General features: G+C 41.8%; 1 protein-coding gene across 1 annotated transcript; it reads left to right on the top strand.

The window, feature by feature from the left end:
• The first annotated feature begins 8,159 nt into the window (after positions 1-8,159).
• ugt5g2 (UDP glucuronosyltransferase 5 family, polypeptide G2) lies at positions 8,160-10,270 on the top strand. Its single transcript, XM_042311435.1, has one exon. The coding sequence runs from the start codon at positions 8,221-8,223 to the stop codon at positions 9,907-9,909; it is 1,689 nt and encodes a 562-aa protein (XP_042167369.1). The 5' UTR covers positions 8,160-8,220; the 3' UTR covers positions 9,910-10,270.
• The last annotated feature ends 16,523 nt before the right edge of the window (positions 10,271-26,793 follow it).

Genomic DNA, 26,793 nt, shown 5'->3' with positions numbered 1-26,793 from the left:
ACTATACGTCATTCCCAAACATTCTATGAAAATGACCATATGTAAGTGCTGCTTGTCAGAAAATGTTTTTAAAAAACATGTCATATTCTTCCTGGGGGTGTATATGAACTGATTTTAATGAGAGTTAATGTTGCTAAAATGCTGTCAGTTTGACTTTAAGTAGCCTGCATACCTGCAGACATTCCAGACATATTTATTGTGCTTCATGATTAAGTCCAAGTCCCCTTCTGTCAATCACTCTCAGAATTCGAAAAGGGTGGACAGGTAAAATGTGGTCTCCCGAGTGACGCAGTGGTTTAAAGCACTGTGGTCTAAGGCACTGCATATCAGTTCTAGAGGTGTCACTACAGACCCTGGTTCGATCCCAGGCTGTATCACAACTGGCCGTGATAGGGAGTCCTATAGGGCGGCGCACAATTGGCCCAGCCTCGTTCGGGTTAGGGGAGGGTTTGGTCGGGGTAGGCCGTCATTGTAAAATAAGAATTTGTTCTTACCTGGTTAAATAAAATACAAAAATAATACAAAGAGATCAGGTTTGGATCTACAGTGGCATGCGAAAGTATTCACCCCCTTGGCATTTTTCCTATTTTGTCGCCTTACAACCTGGAATTAAAATAGATTCTTTTGTATAATTGTATTTACACAACATGCCTACCACTTTGAAGATGCAAAATATTTTTTGTTGTGAAACATACAAGACAAAAAACAGAGAACTTGAGCGTGCATAACTATTCACCCCCCCCAAAGTCAATACTTTGTAGAACCACTTTTTGCAGCAATTACAGCTACAAGTCTCTTGGGGTATATCTCTATAAACTTGGCACATCTACCCACTGGGATTTTTGCCCATTCTTCAAGGCTAAACTGCTCCAGCTCCTTCAAGTTGGATGGGATCCGCTGGTGTACAGCAATCTTTAAGTCATACCTCAGATTCTCAATTGGATTGAGGTCTGGGTTTTGAATAGGCCATTCCAAGACATTTAAATGTTTCCCCTTAAACCACTCGAGTGTTGCTTTAGCAGTATGCTTAGGGTCATTGACCTGCTGGAAGGTGAACCTCCAGGCAAGTCTCAATTCTCTGGAAGACTAAAACAGGTTTCCCTCAAGAGTTTCCCTGTATTTAGCACCATCCATCATTCCTTAAATCCTGACCAGTTTCCCAGTCCCTGCTGATGAAAAACATCCCCACAACATGATGCTGCCACCACCATGCTTCACTGTGGGGATGGTGTTCTCAGGGTGATGGGAGGTGTTGGGTTTGTGCCCGACATAGAGTTTTCCTTGACGGCCAAAAAGCTCAATTTTACTCTCATCTGACCAGAGTTCATTCTTCCATATGTTTGGGGAGTCTCCCACATGCCTTTTGGCAAACACCAACTGTGTTTGCTTATTGTTTTCTTTAAGCAATGTTTTTTTTTCTGTCCACTCTTCTGTAAAGCCCAGCTCTGTGGAGTGTACGGCTCAAAGTTGTCCTATGGATAGATACTCCAATCTCCGCTGTGGAGCTTTGTAGCTCCTTCTGGGTTATCTTTGGTCTCTTTGTTGCCTCTCTGATTAATGCCCTCCTTGCCTGGTCCGTGAGTTTTGGTGAGCGGCCCTCTCTTGGCAGGTTTGTTGTGGTGCCATATTCTTTCCACTTTTTAGTAATGGATTTAACTGTGCTCAGTGGGATGTTCAAAGTTTTGGATATTTTTATAACCCAACCCTGATCTATACCTCTCCACAACTTTGTCCTTGACCTGTTTGGAGTGCTCCTTGGTCTTCATGGTGCCGTTTCCTTGGTGGTGCCCCTTGCTTAGCGGTGCCCCTTGCTTAGTGGTGTTGCAGACTCTGAGGCCTTTCAGAAGAGGTGTATATATACACTGAGATCATGTGACAGATCATGTGACACTTATATTGCACACAGGTGGACTTTATTTAACTAATTATGTAACTTCTGAAGTTAATTGGTTGCACCAGATCTTATTTAGGGGCTTCATAGCAAAGGAGGTGAATACATATGCACGCACCACTTTTCTGTTTTTAATTTGTTTTAATTTTTTGAAACAAGGTCTTTTTTTTCATTTCACTTCACCAATTTGGACTATTTTGTGTACGTCCATTACATGAAATCCAAATAAAAATAGGAAAAATAGGAAAATCCCCAAGGGGGTGAATACTTTTGCACGGCACTGTATATAGCCAATATTTCTTAATGAAAATATTATTTCTCAATAATACAAGTACTATAAATAGAGAATAGATAATTGTGTGTGACATGGGTAAAATGGTTGTAGTTATTTTACAGAACATTTGGTAATATCTTTACAGGGTTAAAGGTGGAATGTTAATGAGGAAACAACAGTAGGCCACAATTGTGTTACACTGTACTTTCCTGGCAGCATTTTGTGAGTTTAATGTCTAGATTCAATCAGTTCTGCCCAAATCTGCGACCACCAACAACTGCATAGCAGTGTCATAGTTTTATTTGGAGTTGTCAAATCAGGAAGCTGCCATAATACAAATACAGAAATACAGTTCAAACACTGGAATGTGTGTTATAATCTACTCCTTAATTAGGCTGATATGAGTCCTTATTTCTTTTCGTGACAATGACAACAAGAGAAGCCGCTCACCGATTTGACAGCTCCAACACAGCCACACCTCCAACATCGCCTAAACAAAAACAATGAAACTTCTATTCAGTTGTCAGTTATCACGAAGTTAGCGCTGGAACTGAATGCAGGCATAGGTCTGTAATAAATCAGAGGGGGCCCAACTAAAAAAAGATTTAGTAACTCAACGTGGTCGCAGAGCATTTCGTATTATTCTGTATGTAAACCTGAGACACTAAATGTTGTATGATATGTTACGTTTCATATCGCTTGTGCTAATTTGTCATTTGTGGATGTCCATCATACATTTTGTGTGATATGTTAATAATTACAATGAATATGATATATTAAGAAATGCAATTCGTAAAATATGACACAAATTGCAATTCGTACAATATGTTAAGAATCTTCAAAATTTACAATATGTTACGAATTTCCAAAACCTATATGTTACGAATACCAATGTATTGCGGCTAACATTAGCTATGTGGCAAACACTACCATTAGCTAGCTCTAGGTTTTAGGGTTAGTTATGGTTAGGGTTAAGATTAAGGTTAGCTTAAATGGTTCAGGTTAGGGTTAGTGTTAAGGGAAGGATTGGCTAACATGCTAAGTAGTTGCAAAGTAGCTAAAAAGTTGCTAATAAGGTGCTGAAGTTGTCTGAAATGAGGGTTGCTAGACATTAATGTTATATCCAATCAAATGTATTTATATAGCCCTTCATTCATCAGCTGATATCTCAAAGTGCTGTATAGAAACCCAGCCTAAAACCCCAAACAGCAAGCAATGCAGGTGTAGAAGGACGGTGGCTAGGAAAAACTCCCTAGAAAGGCCGAAACCTAGGAAGAAACCTAGAGAGGAACCAGGCTATGAGGGGTGGCCAGTCCTCTTCTGGCTGTGCCGGGTGGAGATTATAACAGAACATGGCCAAGATGTTCAAATGTTCATAAATGACCAGCATGGTCAAATAATAATAATCACAGTAGTTGTCGAGGGTGCAGCAAGTCAGCACCTCAGTAGTAAATGTAAGTTGGCTTTTCATAGCCGGTCATTAAGAGTATCTCTACCACTCCTGCTGTCACTAGAGAGTTGAAAAAAAGCAGGTCTGGAACAGGTAGCACATCCGGTGAACAGGTCAGGATTCCATGGCCGCAGGCGGAACAGTTGAAATTGGAGCAGCAGCACGGCCAGGGGGACTGGGGACAGCAAGGAGTCATCATGCCAGGTAGTCCTGAGGCATGGTCCCAGGGCTCAGGTCCTCCGAGAAAGAGAGAATTAGAGAGAGCATACTGAAATTTACACAGAACACCGGATAAGACAGGAGAAATACTCCAGATATAACAAACTGACCCTAGCCCCCTGACACAAACTACTGCAGCATAAATACTGGAGGCTGAGACAGGAGGGGTCAGGAGACACTGTGGCCCCATCCAATGATACCCCCGGACAGGGCCAAACAGGAAGGATATAACCCCACCCACTTTGCCAAAGCACAACCCCCACACCACTAGAGGGATATCTTCAACCACCAACTTACCATCCTGAGACAAGGCCGAGTATAGCCCACAAAGATCTCCGCCACGGCACAACCCAAGGAGGGGCGCCAACCCAGACAGGAAGATCACATCAATGACTCAACCCACTCAAGTGACGCACCCCTCCTAGGGACGGCATGAAAGAGCACCAGTAAGCCAGTGACTCAGCCCCTGTAATAGGGGTAGAGGCAGAGAATCCCAGTGGAAAGAGGGGAACCGGCCAGGCAGAGACAGCAAGGGCGGTTCGTTGCTCCAGAGCCTTTCCGTTCACCTTCACACTCCTGGGCCAGACTACACTCAATCATATGACCCACTGAAGAGATGAGTCTTCAGTGAAGACTTAAAGGTTGAGACCAAGTCTGCGTCTCTCACATGGGTAGGCAGACCATTCCATAAAATGGAGCTCTATAGGAGAAAGCCCTGTCTCCAGCTGTTTGCTTAGAAATTCTAGGGACAATTAGGAGGCCTGCGTCTTGTGACCGTAGCGTACATGTAGGTATGTACGGCAGGCCCAAATCAGAGAGATAGGTAGGAGCAAGCCTATGTAATGCTTTGTAGATTAGCAGTAAAACCTTGAAATCATCCCTTGCCTTGGCAAGAAGCCAGTGTAGGGGGGCTAGCACTGGAGTAATATGATCAAATTTTTGGGTTCTAGTCAGGATTCTAGCAGCCGTATTTATCACTAACTGAAGTTTATTTAGTGCTTTATCCGGGTAGCCGGAAAGTAGAGCATTGCAGTAGTCTAACCTAGCAGTAACAAAAGCATGGATACATTTTTCTACATCATTTTTGCACAGAAAGTTTCTGATTTTTGCAATGTTACGTAGATGGAAAAAAGCTGTCCTTGAAACAGTCTTGATATGTTCACCCATCCACTGTAAACATCAACACTCCTTTCGTTTTTGCCTTAATCAGCTTCTTGATTTGCCACACCTGTCAGGTGGATGGATTATCTTGGGATAGGAGAAATGCTCAGTAACAGGGATGTAAATACATTTGTGTAAAACATTTGAGAGAAATAAGCTTTTTGTGCGTATGGACAACTTCTGGGATATTTTATCTCAGCTCATGAAACATGGAACTTTACATCCTGCCTTAAAATTTTTGTTCAGTATAAGATAGAATGTTACTTAAAGTGACTATGCATAGATAATAACAGAGAGTAGCAGCAGCACAGAAGAGGGGGGGGCAGTACAAATAGTCTGGATAGACATTTCTTTAGCTGTTCAGGAGTCTTATAGCTTGGGGGTAGAAGCTGTTTAGAAGCCTCTCGGACCTAGACTTGGCGCTCCGGTATCGCTTGCCGTGCGGTAGCAGAGAGAATAGTCTATGACTAGGGCGGCTGGAGTCTTTGACAATTTTTAGGGCCTTCCTCTGATATTTTTAGGGCCTTCCGCCTGGTGTAGAGGTCCTGGATGGCAGGAAGCTTGGCCCTGGTGATTTAGTGAGCCATATGCACTACCCTCTGTAGTGCCTTGAGGTCGGAGGCCGAGCAGTTGCCATGCCAGGCAGTGATGCAAACCGTCAGGATGCTCTCGATGGTGCAGCTGTAAAACATTTTGAGGATCTGAGGACCCATGCCAAATATATTCAGTCTCCTGAGGGGGAATAGGTTTTGTCGTGCCCTCTTCATGACTGTCTTGGTGTGCTTGGACCAACTGGAAGCTCTCAACCTGCTCCACTACAGCCCCGTCGATGAGAATGAGGGCGTGCTCGGTCCTCTTTTTCCTGTAATCCACAATCATCTCCTTTGTCTTGATTACGTTGAGGGAAAGGTTGTTGTCCTTGCATCACACGGTGAGGTCTCTGACCTCCTCCCCATAGGCTGCCTCAACGTTGTCGGTGATCAGGCCTACCACTGTTGTGTCATCTGCAAACTTAATGATGGTGTTGGAGTCGTGCCTGGCCGTGCAGTCATGAGTAAACAGGGAGTACAGGAGGGGCCTGAGCCCGCACCCCTGAGGGGCCCCCGTGCTGAGGATCAGCATGGCAGATGTGTTACTACCTACCCTCATTACCTGGGGGCGGCCCATCAGGAAGTCCAGGATTCAGTTGCAGAGGGAGGTGTTTAGTCCCAGGATCCTTAGCTTAGTGATGAGCTTTGAGGGTACTATGGTGTTGAATGCTGAGCTGTAGTCAATGAATAGCATTCTCATATAAGTGTTCCTTTTGTCCAGGTGGGAAAGGGCAGTGTGGAGTGCAAAAGAGATTGCATCATCTGTGGATATGTTTGGGCGGTATGCAAATTGGAGTGGGTCTAGGATTTATGGGATAATGGTGTTGATGTGAGCCATTACCAGCCTTTCAAAGCACTTCATGGCTACGGGTGTGAGTGCTATGGGTCTGTAGTCATTTAGGCAGTCCCCCAACCAACAGGGCTACGTCATAACCGGCCCACAGTCCCCCAACCAACAGGGCTACGTCAAAACCGGCCCACAGTCCCCCAACCAACAGAGCTACGTCAAAACCGACCCACGGTCCCCCAACAGGGCTACGTCATGAACAGCCCACAGTCCTCCAGCATGGTTGAGATGCCCCCTGGTATGATGGGAGGGCCCCCTGAGATGACCGGAGGGGTCATATGAAGATGGCATCTGACCAACATGCCATTGCAGGCCATTCACAAATGACAACTTCTGACCCACCTGCCTATAACCCTGCTTTCATGATGCCCCCTGACATGTCTAACCATATGGTGAACACCCCTGTCTCCACCCAACCATCCAAATGCTGAGCTCTGCTGCTTCATCTAATCACATACTGATAGCTGATCTTGCTATAATGTTCACAATCAATGAAATAATTAGATTGTTGAAAATATGTTTTTATATGGTTAATAGTCTGAGGTCTATTTGATGGTAATGGCCTCTGCTCATTGTCTTGACATGTAATAAAGTCATTTATATTGTGTTTCTCTTCTGTTGGAATGTTACTTCATATATAAAAAAGCAGGAATTGTTATTAAGCACTATGCAAAACCTTACGTTTGTGAAAGCATTCCTATTTTCATGTAATATGCTGGGGAGAAAGGGCTCACATTCATAGAGGGATCTAGGGTTTCGCCAGTTTATAGGGCCTATTTCCCAATGAGGGATTAGACTGTAGTTCTAAATGGAGAACAATAGCTGTGCAAACTCAAACTCCCTCTCCTCATGTCCTCTTCCACCAGAGCTGTGGAACACACTAGGATTACTTTCTGACATGTTAGTGTATTTCCTCCTGATCTCCATTATGTGAGTTTCTGCTTATGTGGACACTACATCTTTATCGTTCTAGCTTCAGTTTGGACTGAAGGAGCATTTTGACCAGAGGACCTCGGCTACAAGAGGAGGTATCAGGAGAGAGAGGGAGGTTGCACGACCATAATACCTTGCATCACCTTTCCTCAAGGTACGAAAGCACATATTTTATACTCTGTTAATCAAATCTATTAGTCAGTGTATTCTCGATGGCTCAGCTCTTTAGCTTGTGGGCCTGCTCAGCCCCCAAAATCACTCTTAATGACACTCTTCTTGCTAATCAACTCAACCTAATACTGACGGGCACATTGCTATTTATCTTTATGGAGTCCAATAATATACATCTTATATTATCAAGCCTCTACTTTAATCCCTGTCGGATTAATACTCTTTCTCATTTTAAAGATGTCTTGATACGCAGAGTAAAATTAATGTCAGACAATAACATCATTGAGATTCAAAATAAATTGATTTCGTCTCCTCTGAGCTCGTAGTGGTGAATACTTATTAATCACCGGCCTCAATCAGACAGTATCACACAGAACAGGAATAAAAATTGAATCAATCAAAATTCAAATTCAAAATATAGTAAATTCTAATTTGTGGAAAATATATAATTCCAAGCTTACTGTAATTGTACTGTACATTAATATAGACTCTATGCATTACATTCTTTTATATAAATTTTTGTTTTTGTGTTGCTATTATAAAAATGGATACCATTTTGTATAGATTTTTGACATTTCCGTTTCCCATGACAATGATCTTGTTTCTGTGAAGGTGAGAGAAATGTCTGAGCGTGTGCAGAGACCTCTGGTTCTGGCCACCTTTGCCTGGCTCCTCCTCCCATTGATGCTCCTCCTCACACTGCCCCTTGGTTGCCATGGCAGCAGGATCCTGGTGTTCCCTATAGACGGCAGCCACTGGGTCAACATGGAGGTGCTGGTGAAGGAGCTCCATGGGCGTAGTCACCAGGTGACTGTGATACGACAGGCTGACAGCTGGTTCGTCAGGGAGCGTTCACCACACTACACTTCAGTCACGGTAAAGCTGGGGGTTACAACGTTCGACCTGGGCTTTTTTGAGCAGGCAGTGCGTAATGTCCTGGAGGGACGCAGGAAAGGCCTGGTGATGGGCAGCCTGGTCCAGATCAGAGAGCTGGTGTCCATTCTGAGAGCTGCCCACAGCTCCACCTGCACCATGCTCTCCATTATGCTGGAGGACTGGGCCCTGATGACACAGCTTAAGGACTCAAGCTTTGATGTCATGGTCACGGACCCCGGCATGCCTGCTGGTATCATCTTAGCACATTACCTCAACCTGACCATGGTCTACAATGTGCGCTGGATGAGCTTTGGAGAGGGCCATTTCTCCATAGCCCCCTCTCCTATCTCGTATGTGCCTGTCCCAGGCTCTGGGCTCACTGACAACATGGGTCTCCTCCAGAGGACACAAAACCTCATACATTACATCATCAACCTCCTCCAAGAGCGCCTGTTGGTGCTACCCATTTACAGTGACATACTGGATCAGCATTTCCCCCCAGGGACTAACCTGCTATCCTTGCAGCAGTCAGCTGACATGTGGCTGATGAGGGTGGACTTTGTATTTGAGTTCCCACGGCCCACTATGCCTAATGTGGTCTACATAGGGGGGTTCCAGTGCCGACCGGCCAAGCCACTGCCTGGGGAGCTGGAGGCCTTCATGCAGAGCTCTGGGGAGCAGGGGGTGGTGGTGATGTCCCTGGGCACCCTAATCTCTGCTCTGCCTAAGGAGGTGACTGAGGCTGTTGCTGCCGCCTTTGCCCAACTGCCACAGAAGGTTGTATGGAGGTTAATGGGAAAAAGACCGTCATCTCTAGGAAACAACACCCTGCTGCTGGACTGGCTTCCCCAGAACGATCTCCTGGGCCACCCAAAGACCCGCGCCTTCGTGGCCCATGGAGGCACCAATGGTGTCTATGAGGCCATCTACCATGGTGTCCCTGTGCTGGGCCTGCCTCTGCTGTTTGACCAGCAGGACAACCTAGTGCGTCTGCAAGCCAAGGGAGCGGCCCAGGTGCTGGATGCAGCCACACTCACGGAATGGGAGTTCCTGGAGGCGTTGCAGGACATCCTGAAGAACCCTTCTTACCAGCGCAACATGAAGAGACTTTCCAGCCTACACAGAGACCAGCCTCTGCATCCACTGGATCGGGCAGTCTTCTGGGTTGAGTATGTGATCAGGAACAAAGGAGCATCCCACCTCCGTACTGAGGCCTACAGCATGCCCTGGTACTCATACTACAGCCTGGATGTGGTGGCCTTACTACTGACCATCCCACTGGGCTCTGTAGGGGCTCTGTTCTCCTTTGTCAGAGTGCTACTCAAACGAAGGTCCAAGAAGACAATGCCCCATTTAGGGAACACGAAGATAGAGAACAGTGCTAAACCAGAATCAAAAAGAGTGGAAAACATACCTCAACTAGATAAAAATAAAACAGAGAAAATGTCCCATGCAGAAAACAGAGAAACCCAGACAGTGAAGAGCAAAGGTAAGTAAACCGGGAGACCTGCTGGTCCAAACAGAATAAATTGTACTGTATTTCTTACTCACAATTCGGTGTGGATCATATGCAAATGGTAAACAATACTGGTACATAATACAGGTTGTTTAGGAAATTGTTCTATACATTTGTTTTCTGTCACATACATTTGTTTGCTGCCACATATACGTTTGCTGAAAGAAAGCTTACTTCGCTAGTGATGAAATACCTGTCTAAAAGTATGGAGCAGCATGAAACATGCTGAAAATGAAATTGTCTAGTATTATTTTGTCAATATTCTAAAACAAATCTAAAAACTAAATTCAAAAGGTTGATACATTTGATTTTTGAGTGCATGAAATATGAAAAAACACTTAAATCCAGTTATGATTTAAGTCAATTGGTGATGGATTAACAATTCATCTAATAATTCAAAATAAAGAAAAACACGTCTGAAGTAATTATTTACTACATAAATTCTGTTCAAATGTACTTAATGTCTTTCCCTCTCATTTAGGTGTAACATTTTATGGCAAAACAAACAGTCATCATCTCAGCATGTCTAGACTGGTATTGTACATTTAAGCCACCACAGCATTCACTTTGGTCTTTTCAGTCTCTCCCCCAGAGACTTAGTCATGAATTTAGAACAGCCATGGAGCTGATGCTTGTTGTCCTGGCAAAACAAACACGAAGTCTTGCACTTCCTTTGACTGACTTTTGATTCTCACTATCTGTGATTGTTTGAGTGCTGAGAACGCTAGCCTTTTTACTCTTGGTCTCCCTGACCTATCTTTTCTCAGTGGTACATTTGGATGAATGGAGAGCATAGAAAGAAAGTTATCGGATTGCAGGCAATCTCTGCTTCCATTGTCACAAAAGTAGCAAAGTCCTGGAAACTAGGGAATCCTTGACTATTGTTCAAGGTTTGTGTAACTTGTATGTTCCAGCGAGAAGCTGCCCAGTAAGGCAGTTTTTGAACTAGCTTCTGATTCTCTTCACAGCCATTTAATATCTGAAGACCTATAACACGAGGTATTGCATCTTGACAGGCTTTAAACGATTCTGAAAAATGTTCTGAGTCCTACAGCATCCTTAGGTTGAATTTAGCCTTTCGCTAAATGCCCTCTGTATGACAAATGGCTGGCCATATCTATGGTTGAGTTTGTGCCATGCGTCTTTGTAGGATCAATCATAATTTCTGTAGAAAGTACCATCCAGGGTCTTACGAGCAGGTCCACCCACGTACTTCTTAAGATAATAAAGCTTGTCAGCTGACGAGATGCTTCTTCGATAGATAAGTGACGCAAATTAGGCTTTCCACTCAAGGAATTGAATTGGATCCCCATTGAAAACAAATGTTTTGGCATTGGAAGTCGATTAAGGGCTATGCTATCTTGGAAGGCTTGAGCCAGAGAAGTCACAGCCACATGAGATGATGATGCTGGGGCATTGGAGGGTTGTTGGTTGGTAGTTGGAGTAATGTTGTCGGCGGGTTTGAAGCTAGTTTCCCATTCTACCTCCTGGTTGTAGGCCTCCAACCTGACCCAAACTGCCCTTACGTCTCTCTCTCTGCCTGTAGTCGTTCAATTCACATTTCTGAACTTCAAGATCTTCCTTTGCTGCTCTTTGAAGTGTTGTATCCTTTCCATTTGTTTATTTTCCTCCAAGAACACTTCACACTCATCTTCCTTTGTTGCTGCGTCTCCAAGTTTGGCTGCCATAAAGTTGAAGTCAGAAGTTTACATACACCTAAGCCAAATATATTTAAACTCAGTTTTTCACAATTCCTGACATTTTAATGCTAGTACAAATCCCCTGTCTTAGGTCAGTTATGATCACCACTTTATTTTAAGAATGTGAAATATCAGAATAATAGTAAAGACAATGATTTATTTCAGCTAATAGTTCTTTCATCGCATTCCCATTTGCTACATTTTAAATGGTTTAACTTGGGTCAAACATTTCAGGTATCCTTCCATAAGCTTCCCACAATAAATTGGGTGAATTTTGGCCCATTCCTCCTGACAGAGCTGGTGTAACTGACTCAGGTTTGAAGGCCTCCTTGCTCGCACACGCTTTTTCAGTTCTGCTCACACATTGTCTATGGGATTGAGATCAGGACTTTGTGATAGCCACTTCAATACCTTGACTTTGTTGTCCTTAAGCCATTTTGCCACAACCTTGGAAGTATGCTTGGGGTCATTGGCCATTTGGAAGACCCATTTGCGACCAAGCTTTAACTTCCTAACTGATGTCTAGAGATGTTGCTTCAATATATCCACATAATTTTCCTACCTCATGATGCCATCTATTTTGTGAAGTGCACCAGTCCCTCCTGCAGCAAAGCACCCCCACAACATGATGCTCCCACCCCCGTGCTTCATGGTTGGGATGGTGTTCTTCGGCTTGCAAGCCTTCCCCTTTTTCCTCCAAACATGATGATGGACATTATGGCAAAACAGTTCTATTTTTGTTTCAGACCAGAGGACAATTCTCCAAATAGTACGATCTTTGTCCCCATGTGCAGTTGCAAACTGTAGACTGGCATTTTTATGGTGGTTATGGAACAGTGGCTTCTTCCTTGCTGAGCAACCTTTCAGGTTATGTCGATTTAGGACTAGTTGACTGCGAATATAGATACTTTGTACCTGTTTCCTCCAGCATCTTCACAAGGTCCTTTGCTGTTGTTCTGGGATTGATTTGCACTTTTCGCACAAAAGTACATTCATCTCTTGGAGACAGAACACGTCTCCTTCCTGAGCGGTATGACGTCTGCGTGGTCCCATGGTGTTTATACTTGCATACTATTGTTTGTACAGATGAACATGGTACCTTTTGGTGTTTGGAAATTGCTCCCAACGATGAACCAGACTTGTGGATGTCTACAATTTTTTGGCTGATTTCTTTTTATTTTCACATGATGTCAAGCAAAGAGTCACTGAGTTTGAAGGTAGGCCTTGAAATACATCCACAGGTACACCTCCAATTGACTCAAATTACGTCAATTAGCGTATCAGAAGCTTCTAAAGCCATGACATAATTTTCTGGAATTTTCCAAGCTGTTTAAAGGCACAGTCAACTTAGTGTATGTAAACCTCTGACCCACTGGAATTGTGATACAGTAAGTTATAAGTGAAATAATCTGTCTGTAAACAATTGTTGGAAAAATGACTTGTGTCATGCATGACGTAGATGTCCTAACTGACTTACCAAAACTATAGTTTGTTAAAACATCTCTGGGATATGTGGGACGCGTCCCACCTCGACAACAGCCAGTGAAATTGCAGGGCGCCAAATTCAAACAACAGAAATCTCAATTAAAATTCCTCAAACATACAAGTATTATACACCATTTTAAAGAAAAACGTCTTGTTAATCCAACCACAGTGTCCGATTTCAAAAGGCTTTACGGCGAAAGCATACATTGCGATTATCTGAGGACAGCACCTAGTCTCAAAAAAACATACAGCAATTTTCCAGCTAAAGAGAGGAGTCACAAAAGGCAGAAATAGAGATAAAATGAATCACTAACCTTTGATAATCTTCATGAGATGGCACTCATAGGACTTCTTGTTACACAATACATGTATGTTTGTTCGATAAAGTTCATATTTATATCCAAAAATCTCAGTTTACTTTGGCGAGTTATGTTCAGTAATGTTTTGCCTCGAAAACATCCTGCGAATTTGCAGAGAGCCACATCAATTTACAGAAATACTCATCATAAACTTGAAAGATACAAGTGTTATGCATAGAATTAAAGATAAACTTCTTAATGCAACCGCTGTGTCAGATTTCAAAAAAGCTTTACAGCAAAAGCACACCATGCAATAATCTGAGTACAGTGCTCAGCCACAAAAACAAGCCATACAGATACCCACCATGTTGCAGAGTCAGTAAAAGTCAGAAATAGCATTATAAATATTCACTTACCTTTGATGATCTTCATCGGAATGCACTCCCAGGAATCCCAGTTCCACAATAAATGTTTGTTTTGTTCGATAGAGTTCATCTTTATGTCCATGTACCTCCTTTTTGTTAGCGCTTTAGGTTCACCAATCCAAACTCACGATGCGCTGGCAAGTCTAGGTGAAAGTTCAGATGAAAAGTCATATTACAGTTCGTATAAACATGGCAAACGAAGTATAGAATCAATCTTTAGGATGTTTTTAACATAAATCTTCAATAATGTTTCAACCGGAGAATTCCTTTGTCTGTAGAAATGCAATGGAACGCAGGTCGCTCTCACGTGAGCACGCGTGATCAGCTCATGCCACTCTGGCTCACTCTGGCTCATTCAGAAACGAGGTTCTAAAGACTGTTGATATCTAGTGGAAGCTGTAGGAAGTGCAATATGACCCCATAGACACTGTATATTCGATAGGCAATGACTTGAAAAACAACAAACCTCAGATTTCCCACTTCCTGGTTGGATTTTTTCTCAGTTTTCTGCCTGCCATATGAGTTATGTTATACTCACAGACATCATTCAAACAGTTTTAGAAACTTCAGAGTGTTTACTATCCAAATCTACTATTAATACGCATATGTTAGCAACTGGGCCTGAGTAGCAGGCAGTTTACTCTGGGCACCTTTTTCATCCAAGCTACTCAATACTGCCCCCCAGTCCCAAAGACGTTAAGGACAACAAAGTCAAGGTATTGGAGTGGCCATCACAAAGCCCTGACCTTAATCCTATAGACAATGTGTGGGCAAAACAGAAAAAGCATGTGTGAGCAAGGAGGCCTACAAACCTGACACAGTTACACCACCTCTGTCAGGAGGAATGGGCCAAAATTCACCTAACTTATTGTGGGAAGCTTGTGGAAGGCTACCCGAAACATTTAACCCAAGTTAAACAGTTTAAAGGCAATGCTACCAAATACTAATTAAGTGTATGTAAACTTCTGACCCACTGGGAATGTGACGAAGGAAATAAAATATGAAATAAATCTCTCTACTATTATTCTGACATTTCACATTCTTAAAATAAAGTTGTTATCCTAACTGACCTAAGACAGGGAATTTTACAAGGATTTAATGTCAGGAATTGTGAAAAACTGAGTTGAAAGGCATTTTGCTAAAGCTAACGCTTTAGAGAAAGTTTCCAGGGAAGAGAACTTATAAATCCATACACATAGATTGTAACTAGGTAATGGTAAACAGCGCATACATCGATCATAGAAAAATATACACATAGATTGTGAGAGCGGTAGAAAGTGGGAACACATACATAGAAGGTAAAAAGCACATAGAGGATTAGACAGAAAAAGGTTTGAGCGGCTGTAAAAGTAAGAGGGAATCTAGACGTAATTTATAATTCTGTACAAAGACTAAGGTTTTCCCCCAAACAAATTATCAGTGCGTGATTAATGTGATGGAGTAAAGTATTAGAAATACGTTGCATGAGTAAACATAATATACTTTTATTAAAAGGCACAATATCTGTTTCCTAGTCTATAAATGTCGATTTTATTGTTTGACTGCTAATCTATTCATTTGGCATGGGAGAATCATAGCTGGAATAAGGCTTGTATCTTTAAACTAGGGCTATTTTTCTGAGAATTGCCGATAGTTACGTGTCTTGTTTTTACGAATACAGACAATTGTAAAATAGGTTTATTTTGCGGAGAGTCCTGGTTATCCAAATAGCATTCGTGATTGTAATTAAACTATTTATATGTTTTGCCTAGAAAGTTCTAGTCGCTAGTGTTTGTATAAGATATAAACTGAATGTTTTAAATAGCTTGTTTGGTTCAAATTGAAAGAGTAATTCATTCAACTTAAAATAAGAACAAAGCAAATTTTGATGCAAGACACGATGTCTGTTCACTAAATTACCTGTTTGAATAATGTATTGGGAATGGAGTCGTAATTAAAATGCTGAAAGTAAGGAAGAGAGTTAGTTGGTTTCAGAGATGTATTGCTGTGGAATGTTATCTCTACGATGTCTCTAGCTCTCCCCATAAGCTTGAACATGATCTCCTGTGACTGTTCTGTGACCGGCATGCCCCCTTTTCTCAGGTAAGCATCCACGAACTCCTCCCATTCATGTACTGAGTACTTGTCAGACCAATCCCCTCTGAAACATGGGGGCTCATACCAGATGAATGAAGGGAGGGTGTGTCAGTGAATGTCTGGCCTGCACTGGTGATCTGAGCATGTGCCCCTCTATCCTCCTTCCTCTCACCTTCCTTCCTAATCTGAGCTGATATAGACTGTCCTATCTGATAAGCGAGTTGTGTGATAAGATTTCCCAAGTCAGGATTGGCCACCTCTTAACTATCTGAGGGGGTGTCACTAGGCATAATTATAGGAGCTGTTAGGAACCCGAGTAGAGCAAAAATGTGGTAAATCTACAACATCTATAGTTCTAACTCCCTGAAAAACCTCCCTCTCCCAAGACCCAGTTCAAGCTCATCACTGAAAACATGGTCTCCTTTTCCAACAATATAAGTCATATTCACTATCAATATACACAAATAAATCAACAATCAACAATTTCAAATGAATCAGTTAATCTAAGAGATATACCGAACCAAACATTGTTTTTTTTCCTTGCGTGTGTAAGAGATTTCTCTTCCAACCTATTTATGGCATAGCAACTCCCGGCGACCAAGCTGGTGTTGATCAACGTCAATTCACAATGATCCACGTTGATCCAGGTCACGGCACCAATGTAACCAGCTCTGTACCGGTACCTTTCTGCGTGGTGTTCTGGTAAGGTGTAGATGGAAGACAAGGCTCTGGACACAATTCTGCCGGTTGTCTCTCTTTTAATGACTGCATGAAATGGATACAAATACAAGGCAAAAGTTAATGCTGCCGTCTGGACTCCCATACAAGTATATTTGCCTCTCCTCAACACACTCTGAGCAAACTCAGGAGTAAAAGCATCAACAAAAATATACATTGTACAAAATGTACATGTTCACATTATCAAAAGACACACATTTTGTTTTATAAATGTTGTACACCAATACACTAAGTGCTCAATATTTCTTAGTGTACTATTGTACCATTATACCTGAGGCATACTAATGAAGCAACAACGGCATTTAACGACAGCTAACTAGGCACATTAAACATGAAATACAAAATCGTCACATTTCACAACATTACCTGCATGGAATGGGTACAAATAGAAGGCAAAGGTTAATGCTCTGTCTGGACTCCCATACAAGTATATTTACCTGATAAAAGACAAAATACCTGTAAGAAAATCATCAGAAAACTGATGCTGTCTGCAGCTGAAAGAGACCCTCTCCCGCAAAAAAAAGCTAATGGTAGCTGGGCTAGCCTTGCAAAGTTGAACTCGAACATGATTCCCATTCTCCTTTTACTTGTTAAGCCTATGGGTTCCCCTACAGGAACTACACCCCCCCCCGTTCAGCTGAAACGGTGGCGCAGGGAATGCAAAAATATTCTTAGAAATGTTTAACCTCCACACATTAACAAGTCCAATACCTCAAATGAAAGATAGACACCTTGTTCATCTACCCAGCGTGTCAGATTTTTAAAATGTTTTACGGTGAAAACACAGCATATATTTATGTTAGACCACCACCAAAACAAAGAGAAAACGTAGCCATTTTGTACCACAAAATATAAAATGACAAAAGCAGGGAACAAAATCATTCACTAACCTCTTGAAAATCTTCATCAGATGACAATCATATGACATGTTACACAGTACATTTATGTTTTGTTTGATAATATGCATTTTATATCCATAAATCTCGGTTTACATTGACGCCATGTTCAGAAAATTCTCCAAAATGTCCAGAGGAATTATAGAAAGCTACGACAGATAACAGAAATACTCATCATAAACTTTGACTAAAGATACATGTTCTACATATGATTAAAAAGATACACTGGTTCTTAATGCAACCGCTGTGTCACATTTTTTTTAAGGTTATGGAAAAAGCCTAACTTTGCAATAATCTGAGACAGCGCTCAGACGTAACAATATTTCTCCGCTATGTTGGAGTCAACATAAATACAAAATTACAACATAAATATTCCCTTACCTATGATGGTCTTCGATCAGAATGTACTGCAAGGAGTCCTAGTTCAACAATAAATCGTTTTGTTTCATAATGTTCAATTCTAATGTCAATGTAGCAGCATCTGCTACCACTTTCAGCTCAAATGCCCCAAAAAAATTACTTCTGGTCCAGGATAATTTTGCATCAAAACTTCCAAATTACAGGCATATTCACTCACACAGGACACCGGATAAGACAGGAGAAGTACTGCAGATATAACAAACTAACCCTAGCCCCTGACACATAAACTACTGCTGCATAAATACTGGAGGCTGAGACTGGAGGGGTCAGGAGACACTGTGGCCCCATCTGATGATGCCCCCGGACAGGGCCAAACAGGAAGCATTTAACCCCACCCACTTTGCCAAAGCACAGCCCCCACACCACTAGAGGGATATCTTCAACCACAACTTACCATCCTGAGACAAGGCCGAGTGTAGCCCACAAAGTTCCTTTCCGTTCACCTTCACACTCCTGGGCCAGACTTCACTCAATCATATGTCTTCAGTAAAGAGTCTTCAGTAAAGACTTAAAGGCTGAGACCGAGTCTGCGTCTCTCGAATGGGTAGGCAAACCATTTCCATATAAATTGAGCTCTATAGGAGAAAGCCCTGCCTCCAGCTGTTTGCTTAGAAATTATAGGGACAATTAGGAGGCCTGCTTCTTGTGACCTTAGCATACGTGTAGGTATGTACGGCAGGACCAAATCGGAAAGATGTAATGTAATGCTTTGTAGGTTAGCAGTAAAACCTTGAAATCAGCCCTTGTCTTAACAGGAAGCCATTGTAGGGAGGCTAGCACTGGAGTAATATGATCCAATCTTTTGGTTCTAGTCAGGATTCTAGCAGCCGTATTTAGCACTAACTGAAGTTTATTTAGTGCTTTATCCGGGTAGCCGGAAAGTAGAGCATTGCAGTAGTCTAACCTAGAAGTAACAAAAGCATGGATTAATCTTTCTGCATCATTTTGGGACAGAAAGTTTCTGATTTTTGCAATGTTATGTAGATGGGAAAAAGCTGTTCTTGAAACAGTCTTGATATGTTCATCAAAAGAGAGATCAGGGTCCAGAGTAATGCCGAGGTCCTTCACAGTTTTATTTGAGACCACTGTACAACCATCAAGATTAATTGTCAGATTCAAAAGAAGATCTCTTTCTTTTTTGGGACCTAGACAAGCATCTCTGTTTTGTCCGAGTTTAGTGTCTCTACACAAGACACTAAATAATACATTATTTTCACTTCCGTTGTACACAGTGAAAAACATTGCTGCTTCTTTATGGGACCAAGTCTTTCAAAACTTTTTTAATTTAAACGTTTTCAAAGTTTCAACATAAAGATTGGCCTGTAAATGGAGGCAGCTGAAGTCTGAATCCCATGAGGATGAAAGACAGTCATTTGACAGACTTAGGGAATGTTTGGCAAGTAATCTGGCTAGCCAAGCTATACATATATCTGGCTATCTACCTTGAACAGCAATAACAGAAACACTTAACTGCTAAAACATATGGACTCCGGCAGAAATCTACGCAGTGGTGAGAAAAGCATTGCGACGAATTTATCAAAGTGCCAGTAGCATGGCTAATCTCATGACGGCTATAAGGAGCTTCAAAAAAGCTGAATATTGAAAAAGGAATGAATGGTAAAGTTGACAGCTTACGTGCATCTTTGGAGAAAGCCATTCAGGATAATCATGCAGCTTTGCTGACTCAACTGGAGAATAATAACAAGCAGATATAAGACCACATAGCTCTCGAAGTTGGATGTCTGGAGTCCCATGTAGAATTCCTAGAATCTGGGAGAATAGGCACTGCCAAAACAACAAAGTTCGACCCAGACGTGTCTCATAGTGGCTGGACTGCCGGCTGATGAAAACAAGGACTTAACCTCACTAGGGGATGTGGGATGGTAGCGTCCCACCTGGCCAAAATCCAGTGAAATTGCAGAGCGACAAATTCAAAAACAGAAATACTCATTATAAAGATTCATGAAACATACAAGCGTTATACATGGGTTTAAAAATCATCTTGTTGTTAATCCAACCACGGTGTCAGATTTCAAAAAGGCTTTACGGCAAAAGCATACCATGCGATTATCTGAGAACAGCGATAAAATGTATCACTTACCTTTTATGATCTTCATATGGTTGCACTCACGAGACTCCCATTTACTCAATAAATGTTTTTTTGTTCGATAAAGTCCCTGTTTATATCCAAAAACCTTGTTTGCGTGTTTTGTTTTGGAATCCACAGGGTCAAACGCAGTCACAACAGGCAGACAAAAAATCCAAATAGTATCCATAAAGTTCGTAGAAACATGTCAAATGATGTTTATAATCAGTCCTCATGTTGTTTTTAGCCTAAATAATCAATCATATTTCAACTGGACAATAACGTCGTCAATATAAAAGGTAAACAAGAAAGGCGCGCTCTCAGTCTCGCACATGAAAAAGCTCTGGGACACTGTAGGGCCCACTCATTCAGAGAGGTCTTACTCCCTCATTTTTCAGAATACAAGCCTGAAGCAATTTCTAAAGACTGTTGACAACTTGTGGAAGCCAGGGGAAGTGCAATTAGAGTCCTAAGTCAATGGATACTGTAATGGCATTCAATAGAAAACTACAACAACAACAGAAATCCCACTTCCTGGATGGATTTTTCTCAGGTTTTTGTCTGCCATATCAGTTCTGTTATACTCACAGACGTTATTTTAACAGTTTTGGAAACTGTAGAGTGTTTTCTATCCAAATCTAATTTTACGCATATCCTAGCTTCTGGGCTTCAGTAGCAGTTAGTTTACTTTGGGCACGCTTTTCATCCGGAAGTGAAAATAGTGCCCCCTACCCTAGTGAAGTTATTCTCCAAAGTGAACCAATTGATATCGGTACATAAACAGAGGTGATTGCAGTTGAGAGGATGAGGGAGAGAGGTAAAGGTCACAGGGTTGTGAAGGAGATCAGGAAATGAAACAAGATCAACCAGAGGGACAGTGTGGCTTCATTAAATAGTGGCTTGATTTTGAGCCTGTAATCGAACCCAAAAATGCTGATGCTCCAGATACTCAGCTAGTCTAATGAAGCCAGTTTTATTGCTTCTTTAATCAGAACAACAGTTTTCAGCTGTGCTAACAGAAACGCAAAAGGGTTTTCTAATGATCAATTAGCCTTTTAAAATGACAAACTTGGATTAGCTAACACAACGTGCCATTGGAACACAGGAGCGATGGTTGCTGATAATGGGCCTCAGTACGCCTATGTAGATATTCCATTAGAAATCAGCCCTTTCCAGCTACAATAGTCATTTACAACATTAACACTGTATTTCTGATCAATTTATGTTTTTTTAATGGACTAAAAAATAAGCTTTTCTTTCAAAAACAAGGACATATCTAAGTGACCCCAAACCTTTGAACGGTAGTGTATGTGGGGATCTGAGCAGTTGAATTGGGAGGTTAGATGACTATACAAATGATATTGATGATATTCCATCGCGTGTTGCTTTGGATGACTGATAATCATCATGGGGAAACCCTGTTAGGATTCCTTCAGGACTTTAATTAAAATGTGTATCATTAATGGAAGGAAATGCCCCTTAAGCGATAACTTTACATCCATATCTGGCAAATGAAAAGCTGTGGTGGACTATATAGTTACCCTCTACGACTGTCTAGAAACTTGTTTGGAATGTAAGGTGTTACCCCCTCCTACACAGATGATTGAAGAATGCGGACGTTTTGACTTAATTAGACTTCCTGATCATTCTCTTTTATTTTATGATCTTTTCTGTTGGCCACAAACTTTCTCAACCAGGTATTACTGTGCATCACTCAGGCAAAATATACATACCCCGTATCGGCCTAAATGTAAGAAAATAAATATTCTAAATTACTTTCTGTGTTCTGAAATGGCATGTTGAGCTCTGGTGGAACTCATCGAAACTCAGCAAAGATGCCAAGAAAGAACATTTGATTTAGATGTGTGGTATGAATTATATTGTGAGAGTCTATATTATTCATAGCTGTCTATTTACCACCATAGACCGATGATGGCACTAAGACCGCACTCAACCAACTCTATAAGGCCATAAGCAAACAAGAAAATGCTCTTCCAGAAGCGATGCTCCTAGTGGCCAGGGACTTAAATGCAAGCAAACTTAAATCAGTTTTACCAATTTTTTGTCAGCATGCCATATGTGCAATCAAAGGGGTAAAAAACTCTAGACCTCCTTTACTCCACACACAGAGATGCATACAAAGTTCTCCCACACCATCCATTTTGCAAATCTGACCATAATTCTGTTCTCCTGATTCCTGCTTACAAGTAAAAACTAAAGCAGGAAGTACCAGTCACTCGCTCAATACGGAAGTGGTCAGATGATGTGGATGCTACGCTACAGGATTGTTTTGCTAGCACAGCAGGATACAGGATCTTAAATAACAAATAGCTAGAAGCATGACTGACTGAATGGAGATTACAATCTGGCAGAGGGGAAGTGGAAGGACTGAGTATTTGTAGAGGTCTTGATTATTGAACGGGTTGCAGCTGGTGGGGATCTGCTCTGACTCCAGCACCTGTCCCCATCCAAATGGTTGCAGGTCAAGGAGACACCGGATGTCCACTAAGGGGTGTGGCAGGAGCAGATGTGACACTATGGGCTACATGTGAACCACCCACAGCTAATAGCTTACTACACAACATACACTTAGTATTACTTTCTTAGCTACATTATACATTTCTCCCTGGCATATTACATAATTTATGCAGCAGCATACAATATAATTTTTGACTCACCTTGTTGTGCTGTGCTCCCTTGAACAGGAAAGTAGCGCGGCACTCCTTCGTTGACAAATTTTGACATTGCTAGACTTTGATGACAAAGTTTATTCTCTGGATTTTGGTGCTTTGAAGATAACAAAAAACAGGGAACTCTGGGAAAAAAACAAGGTCGAATCATGACATCAGTGATCTTCAGGTCGGAGCTCTAGAAAGAGGCCAGAGTTTCTAACTTTGAATTCCGAGTTGGATAACCGCTCAAAACGAATTTTCCCAGTCGAAGCTTGTTTGTGAGATTTGTTTTGAACACTGCAGATGTCATGCTGGATTGACAGCATGCCAATGTTGAATGTTTATCAATTTAAGCGTGGAAAAGAGATCCTTAAACCCAGACTTGACCAAACTAATTCCACTGAATAGCAGACTAGTGATTGGTTTGAAAAGCTTGCAGTTTAGCCACTGATTCCTTCCAAACCACTCATTGTAGGTGTGCAGCAACGCTCCCTATCCAACCTGACAGAGCTTGAGAGGATCTGCAGAGAAGAATGGGAGAAACTCTCCAAATACAGGTGTGCCAAGCTTGTAGCATCATACCCAAGAAGACTCAAGCCTGTAATCTCAGCCAAAGGTGCTTCAACAAAGTACTGAGTAAAAGGTCTGAATACTTATGTAAATGTGATATTTCAGTATTTTTATACATTTGCAAACATAAAGAAAACAGTTTTTTCTTTGTTGTTATGGGGTATTGTGTGTAGATTGATGAGGGGGGAAAACGATTTAATACATTTTAGAATAAGGCTGTAATGTAACAAAATGTGGAAAAGGTCAAGGAGTCTGAATACTTTCGAATGCACTGTACATTCCACCTCAAGACAATAAAAATATGAAGCTTGCACTTAACCAACTGTACAAGGCTATAAACAAGCAGGAAAATCTACACTCAGAGGCTGCCTTTCCGGTTGCCAACAATTTTAGTTCAGCATCATTAAGACACGTGATGACCAACTTCCATCAACACATCTCTTATGCCATTAGGGGCGATAAAGTTCTAGACCACTGCTATTCTACCCACAAGCACGCATACAATGCCCTCCATCAGCGTTGAGATTGCCTGCAATGACAAGCTCAGTCCGATGATGCTGTGACACACCGCCCCAGACCATGACGGACCCTCCACCTCCAAATCGATCCTACTCCAGAGTACAGTCCTCGGTGTAATTCCTTCGACGATAAACCTGAATCTGATCATCACCCCAGGTGAGACAAAACCGCGACTCCTCAGTGAAGATCACTTTTTGCCAGTCCTGTCTGGTCCAGTGACGGTGGATTTGTGCCCATAGGCGATGTTGTTGCCGGTGATGTCTGGTGAGGACCTGCCTTACAACAGGCCTACAAGCCCTCAGTCCAGCCTTTCTCAGCCTATTGCGGACAGCCTGAGCACAGATGGAGGGATTGTGCATTCCTGGTGTAACACAGGCAGTTGTTATTACCATCCTGTACCTGTCCCGCAGGTGTGATGTTTGAATGTACCGATCCTGTGCAGGTGTTGCTACACGTGGTCTGCCACTACAAGGACAATCAGCTGTCCGTCCTGTCTCCCTGTAGCGCTGTCTTAGGCGTCTCACAGTATGGATATTGCAATGTATTGCCCTGGCCACATCTGCAGTCCTCATGCCTCCTTGCAGCATGCCTAAGGCACGTTCACGCAGATGAGCGGTGACCCTGGGCATTTTTCTTTCAGTGTTTTTCAGAGTCCGTAGAAAGGCCTCTTTAGTGTCCTCTAAGTTTTCATAACTGTGACCTTAATTGCCTACCGTCTGTAAGCTGTTAGTGTCTTAACATACACTTAGGTTGGTGTTATTAAAACTTGTTTTTTAACCACTCCACACATTTTTTGTTAACAAACTATAGTTTTGGCAAGTCGGTTAGGACATCTACTTTGTGCATGACACAAGTAATTTTTCCAACAATTGTTTACAGACAGATTATTTTACTTATCATTCACTCTATCACAATTCCAGTGGGTCAGAAGTTTGCATACACTCAGTTTGGAAACAGCTTGGAAAATTCCAGAAAATGATGTCATGGCTTTAGAAACTTCTGATAGGCGAATTGACATAATTTGAGTCAATTGGAGGTGTACATGTGGATATATTTCAAGGCCTATCTTCAAACTCAGTGCCTTTTTGCTTGACATGAAAAAAATCAGTCAAGACCTCCACAAATCTGGTTCATCCTTGGGAGCAATTTCCAAATACCTGAAGGTACCACGTTCATCTATACAAACAATAGTACGCAAGTATAAACACCATGGGATCACGTAGCCGTCATACCGCTCAGGAAGGAGATGCGTTCTGTCTCCTAGAGATAAACATACTTTTGTGCGAAAAGTGCAAATCAATCCCAGAACAACAGCAAATGCCCTTGTGAAGATGCTGGAGGAAACAGGTACAGAAATATCTATATCCACAGTAAAAACAAGTCCTATATCAACATAACCTGAAAGGCCGCTCAGCAAGGAAGATGCTACTGCTCCAAAACCGCCATACAAAAGCCAGACTACGGTTTGCAACTGCACATGGGGACAAAGATTGTACTTCTTGGAGAACTATCCTCTTGTCTGACGAAACAAAAATAGAATTGTTTGGCCATAATGACCATCATCATGATTGGAGGAAAAGGGGAGGCTTGCAAGCCGAAGAACACCTTCCCAACCATGAAGCATGGGGGTGGCAGCATCATGTTGTGGAGGTGCTTTGCTGCAGGAGCGATTGGTGCACTTTCCAAAATAGATGGAATCATGAGGCAGGGAAATTATGTGGATATATTGAAGCAACATGTCAAGGCATCAGTCAGGAAATGGGTCTTCCAAATGGACAATGACCCCAAGCATACTTCCAAAGTTGTGGCAAAATGGCTTAAGGACAACCAAGTCAAGGTATTGGAGTGGCCATCACAAATCCCTGACCTAAATCCTATAGAAAAATTGTTGTTATAACAAAAAAGTGAAGATGAGCAAGGAGGTCTACAAACCCGATTCAGTTACACCAGCTCTGTCAGGAAGGATGGGCCAAAATTCACCCAACTTATTGTGGGAAGCTTGTGGAAGGCTACCTGAAATGTTTGACCCAAGTTTAAATTGTTTAAGGCAATGATACCAAATACTAATTGAGTGTATGTACATTTCTGACCCACTGGGAATGTGATGAAAGAAATAAAAGCTGAAATAAAAATATATTTATACTATTATTCTGACATTTCACATTCTTAAAATAAATTGGTGATCATAACTGTCAGGAATTGTGAAAACCTGAGGTGAAATGTATTTGGCTAATCTGTATGTAAACTTCGGACTTCACCTGTATATAAACTCAGCAAAAAAATAAACGTCCCTTTTTTCGGACCGCCTTTCAAAGATAATTCTTTAAAATCTAAATAACTTCACAGATCTTTATTGTAAAGGGTTTAAACACTGTTTCCCATGATTTGTCAATGAACCATAAACAATTAATAAACATTTACCTGTGGAATGGTCTTTAAGACACTAACAGCTTACAGATGGTAGGCAATTAAGGTCACAGTTATGAAAAACGCTTTTCATCCGGACGTGAAAATACTGCCCCCTAGCCCGTAGAGGTTAACATACTTTACTATCCATTTGTTTTGGGAGCTTTGATGCAGCCATCCTCTTCTCATGGTGCAACCAGGAAGTAAACAGCTCTGGTCATGTGACAATTTACACTAAACATGTGACACTGCACATCTTTCATTGAGACCCTTCATTATTTCAATATTTGCTGGAAATACATTGATAGATCATTCCGTAACATTTATAGAGCCTTATAACTGAAAAAAGTTTTTACGGTCACGTTTGTGACCGATGGGATTAAATAGGTTAATAAACAAATTAGGCAGATTTGGGAAGCCTTGATGCAACATTTTGAACAGAAATGCAATGGTTAATTGGATCAGTCTAAAACTTTGCACATACACTGCTGGAATCTAGTGGCCAAACTCTAAATTGCTGCCCGGCTGGAATAATACATTATGGCCTTTCTCTTGCACTTCAAAGATGATGGT

The sequence above is a fragment of the Oncorhynchus tshawytscha genome, linkage group LG33 (genome assembly GCF_018296145.1).
Source record: "Oncorhynchus tshawytscha isolate Ot180627B linkage group LG33, Otsh_v2.0, whole genome shotgun sequence".
Lineage (NCBI taxonomy): Eukaryota > Metazoa > Chordata > Actinopteri > Salmoniformes > Salmonidae > Oncorhynchus > Oncorhynchus tshawytscha.
This window is presented reverse-complemented; position numbering and strand designations above follow the sequence as displayed.